We start from the raw sequence: 5,108 nt of genomic DNA, 5'->3' as shown, positions 1-5,108 counted from the left end.
TGTATGTTAATAATGTCCTAGAGAACTTTTACATTAGAATTTGGTGTTACTGTAGCTCCTAGAACAGCACTTTCAGTCCACAAAAAATGCTCATGGTTCCAGCTCTTCCCAGAAGTCACATTCATTCAATTTGTTACTTGAAAAAGTTTATTTACTCACAGGTGAGTTTGCCAGTACTCCTTAAAGCCCAGGCTTCACCTCCAGAGACCAAATATACTGAGTACTAAAAAACATTTTCCCTGTTAAAGTACCAATTCCTGCAGATACAAAGGCACTCCAGAACTTGCCCTGTAGCTCCAGTCTTACAGCCCTTGGGATTTCTCACTTGGAAAGGTAATTGCCATTGTCTCCCCCTTTCTGGATCTTGGACTGCTGGCACAATTCAGCAACTGTTTTCCCTTGGTGAACATTCTGGTTATTGTCTGTTTGAGCGGCTTAAAAAGACAGTGCTTATTTTGAGTCTTTCAGACGGGAAGTGTATTCTCATTGTCAAAAAGAAAGTGCTGTGTCACTTTATTCCTTTTTTGCTCTTATTTGGCAGCTATCAGTTGTCACTGACTCTTAAAGCAAGTTTAGCATGTTATAGAAATTACTGTTAATTGGTTATTTTTTGAGTGACAGCATAAGTAATAGAAAACTTAAGTCCTCTTTCTAAAGATTACCCAATGTGCTGAATGCTCTGCAGTAGAACATGTGTGGTTCCTTTGACAAGATCTATCTGCATGTGAAGAGCCTGTATGCTATAATGTAACAAATAACAGTAATAATCATATTAGAACAGTTTATGTTGAACAAGTACTTTTATTTACAAGAGCGTATGTGACTGTTTAAAATAAAAAATGGAACAAGTCTACTTTCAGTCTTCAGCCTGGTGTAGATAAGCCTCCAGCTTGATTTGATTTCGTACTTGGCATTCTAATTTGGAGATCAAGTTTGTGGCAAAAGTATAATAATCCAGCAATTTGGTACCAATCTCGGCGCTGAAAACCACATAGTATAGCTTAGTCTCTTCGTACATAGAAGATATTATATCCAAGTTCAATCATACCCCCAATAAGCAAGGCCCAGAAAGGGATAAATACGTAGGCTAGTTTCATTGTAGTAAATCGTTGCAGTTTAGCACAGAGGGCAAGGCAGAAGGCTAATTTAAGTAGCATTGCAATGAGATACCAGGCTTTTTTCTTGATGTTTTGGGAGCCATTGCGAGGGTCAAAGCCAGACTTGCAACGTCCAGCCATTTTTACAATTAACATAACTAGAAGAATTGTATCAAATATCCATACTGGAATGAAAATGAGGAACCAGTTCCAAGGTGCTTTCTCATCCAACTTTAGCACCAGCATGATCAGGAAAAGTAATGTAAAAAGCCATGTCAGTAGTACTCTTTGTGCCAGGGACATTCTCATTTAAACAGCTTTAAGAGAAGATCTTTCACTGTCAGCAACAACCTAACAAAACAAAAGGGGGAGAGACAGCATCAAAAGATGTCACTACACAACCATTAGGCATATTCCTTAAAGGAGACTAATTTCTTGTTCTTGCTTTCCTACCTCTTCTACCCTCACCTACATACTGCTGCCTACTACCATTCTCAGTGAAGCACTCTGTTTTGGTCCTGTCCACCATTCCATTTAAATGCCTTAAGTCAGCTGTGTAAACCACCTTAATCTAAATTTGTTCTGTTAAACAAATTATGCTTTAATCCTAAACTAGCTGTCAAACTCATTTCGGGATTTTTGTATGCTAAGAATAATGTTTAGATCCATTTTCCTGCAGTACTGAGGCAAACTTAGTTAACACTTGAAAATAAACCTAACAATTCTATGTAACAAAATCAAAGTAAAATGTGAACCAACTAATAAGCACAAGTAACAAACCAGCTGAAAGATCCTGTAGTCTGCAGAGCTGCAGTTGAAATGACCCAAGGTGAAACTGAGCCAGTAAGCAGTACTAACACTTTCTGTCAAGCAGCAATCTTAAAACTACTAAAAGCTGCAGATAATGTTTGTTTTCTGGCACGTATCTAAAGTACACAGACAGTGGCTGGCAGGAATACTGTTTAGGTTTTTTGGCTTTGTAGTATATTTAAATTTCTATGTAGTCATGATGAAGGAAAAAGAAGGATTAGTGTTATCTGCCACTACAGTCATAAAAGTTAGTTTTTATAGTCCTAACTGGAAAGTTTTTACCAATACATCTGCCAGAAGCCTTTCACTGCAAGTGTAAAAAGCAAGGGTGAGAAGAACTATGATCGTCCTTAGGATTTTGTGCTACAACGATGGAAAATTAATATATATCAGTGAAACAGTGCTGAAATAGTTTTCTTAAATGTTTTAAAAATTTGATCTTTAAAGATTTTATAATTTCCTTTAGAACACTGGTAGTCTTTCACTTGAAATAAGAAACTGAGCTTTGATTTGTTCCAGATTAGAAAAATATTTAAATTACTGAAAGTGAGATGATGTGTTCTGAAGCACCTAATTGTCTCCACCACACACCACAAGGGAAGGACAAGCCCTTCTCTTTCTCCTCAGTGCTCCTGGCCATGTGCTCTTTCTGCTTCCTCTGTGTTATTATTGACACTTAGAAGATCACACACCTAAGCCTATTAAAGTCACTGAACAAGCAGAAATCTATTAGTACCTTTTTCTTTTTAACTGGGTTACTTTTTTGACAGTTTAGCAAATTGAACCAACTTTTGCTCAGATAAGCACTGGAACTAGAAGGAAGGAAAGAAGTAAAAGCTGCTGCCTTAACTAGTTAGGAGATGACCTGCTACATTATAGCTAGGTGATAACAATTTTGTACACCACTAAAATTATCCTACAATTTAAATCTGTGTCTTCTGATACACAGTTCAACAGACCTACTTTTTTCTCAGTCTGGGTTTGACATTTCAATGGATTTGATTTAGAGGACAGTAGTGGGATTTCTGTTAAGGAAAAGATCCAGTTTAGCCTAAAATAATCTAAATTGGAGCTCCTGTCAGTGCATCCCCTCCCTTGTGGTAGGGCTGACACCTGTTTGACCCAAAGCAGGCTGGTTCCTTGAGCTGAATTAGCAGGAGAAAAAAAACCAAAAAACCAACAAAAAAAGCAAAGCTATCTGAGTTCTGCTCAGACCACCAAAGGGTCTGGTGAAAGCCAGTTACTGGCAGGGTGGAACTGAGACCTCCTCCTTAGGGAAAGTGTGAAGCTTAGCCAGTGACACTAACATAAGGGTTAATTGCTAAGTTGACAGAAAAGAAATGGAGGAGGTTTAGATAGCATTACTCTTGCTACAGGAACATACCTAGACCAGCTGGCAGGTGTGGAGGATTACAGGACAACTACTAGGACCTGCCTGAAGTATTTACACTATTTTGAAAACATTCCCAATATTCTCAAGTGCAAATCTGTGGCTATAGTGAAGAGTACTGATCTGAAACAAAGTTTCAATGTTCCTTTCATGAGAACCTTTTTTGAAAACTAGTTCTAGAAATCAATGCTACAGATACTACAAGAAGGAGAATCTCCTATTAGCAAACTGGAGAAAGCAGAAACCAGAGTAACAGACTGGAAACTTGGGCCTGAAAGAAAAAAAGGGAATTCAACACTGTTAGAAGTATCAGGTTATCAGATACTCAGAGAAGGTGCTATCAACTGTCTCTGGAGGAAACAGAAAGCTACTGAAGATGTATTAGATGGGGGCTACTCAATTTGAAGGCTGCTCACTTGATGAAGAGACTTTCATTTCCTAAACGTTCAGAAACACTTTGTAACAATTTTTAAAAGCATAGGCAGAAAACTCACCGTGGGCCATTATGCTGCCTTTCTTTGACCCAATTAAGAGATGTAACTGCAAGATCAGGCAGTACTGCAAGGCTCCATTCAATTTTAGAGGCTTCTTTTGAGAAAACCTCAAGAAAATCCAAGTCTACTTCTGCAATCTTATAGTCCTAGAGTTCAAGTAAAGGAAAGTACCAAATTTTAAACACTGACAGCTGGGGATACAGCTGACATAATGATGAGGGGCTTGATTACATGGAGCACTTGATCATCTCTCGTTAGGAAAGAAAGAAGATTATCAGCTAGTGGCCAGCTCTCACAACAAAATGGTTAACACTGGAAAAAGGATGCAGATATGGTACAAGTCTGAACTAGCTCTTCTGTGAAAACACTGAAGGAATGTCAAAGGCAGAGTGTAAAAATAATTAAAAAAAAAAAAAAGCTCCTGACTCCTCATAGGACTCATGTAATTAGTAGGAAGTGAAAATTTCTAGTAATGAGAAACGCTAAGTAGCATTACTGACCTTGGTGGAACAGTTTACATAATTAGAATATTATGATAGCTAATTATATCCTGTTTAGAAGGAAAAAAATACACAAGGAAACTCTCACATAACAGTCATCTCAATATGAATGATAACATAGATCTATAAACTTAGATCTTGAACATTGCCTAACAAAGTTCAGAAAATTATGTTATACTGAAACCCAATGAAATAGAAGTCTGGCCTCATTAAATTACATTTTAAAGCCCATTCAGTAGATATGAGTAATTTAAAACCCAGAAAGAAATATTCCAGTAGCCCCATTTTAAGACCACATTTAAACTAGTCTGATATGAATCCAGGTTGGGTATTCACAAGTCCTCCTTGCAATTGGTGCCTTCTTCGTTCAGGTAGTCTATGTAGCTTTAAAAGTATAAATAAAGTCAAACTACAACATCCCCTTAACTGGAGTACTTGTTTTACTGTTTTTCAGCAAAACAGTAATTTAAGGGTCTTTGAGACCCACGAGTGCTGCATTTAGCTGAAAAAAAAAAAAAATCGGAAACAATTCAGAGGAACAGAACGAGGAAACTGGGAAACCAACCGAGGTGCCGGGCTAAGCAAAGCCTGGACAGCAGTTCGACAGCCTCTGCGGTCCTCCAAATTAGAGGAACCGCTTCCAGCCCGGGCCCGATGCAGCCTCGGCGGGTACGGCCGCTGTCCTCGACCACCTCCGCCCGAGGCGCCCCGGGGATAGCTCAGCGCTCACGGCGCCCCGTCCTCCCGCCCCTCTGCTGAGGGGAGATGGGGACCGGCTGACCCGCAGGCCGCCTGGCCTCCTCGGCACCCCTGCTCT

The 5,108-nt window shown here is 39.2% G+C and overlaps 1 protein-coding gene across 1 annotated transcript; it reads right to left on the bottom strand.

Moving 5' to 3' along the window:
• Positions 1–788: 788 nt before the first annotated feature.
• On the bottom strand, positions 789–1,417 carry TMEM60 (transmembrane protein 60). Its single transcript, XM_010081234.1, has one exon. It carries the CDS (start codon positions 1,404–1,406, stop codon positions 1,002–1,004), a length of 405 nt encoding a protein of 134 aa, XP_010079536.1. The 5' UTR covers positions 1,407–1,417; the 3' UTR covers positions 789–1,001.
• Between the last annotated feature and the right edge of the window lie 3,691 nt (positions 1,418–5,108).

The sequence above is a fragment of the Pterocles gutturalis genome, unplaced genomic scaffold (assembly GCF_000699245.1).
Source record: "Pterocles gutturalis isolate BGI_N339 unplaced genomic scaffold, ASM69924v1 scaffold14474, whole genome shotgun sequence".
Classification (NCBI taxonomy): Eukaryota; Metazoa; Chordata; class Aves; order Pterocliformes; family Pteroclidae; genus Pterocles; species Pterocles gutturalis.
Note: the sequence above shows the minus strand (reverse complement) of the source record. Positions and strands in the feature narration are given on the sequence as shown.

What these genes read in the sequence shown, in the direction of transcription:
- TMEM60 (XM_010081234.1), bottom strand. Translation starts at nt 1,406, where the DNA reads ATGAGAATGTCCCTGGCACAAAGAGTACTACTGACATGGCTTTTTACA.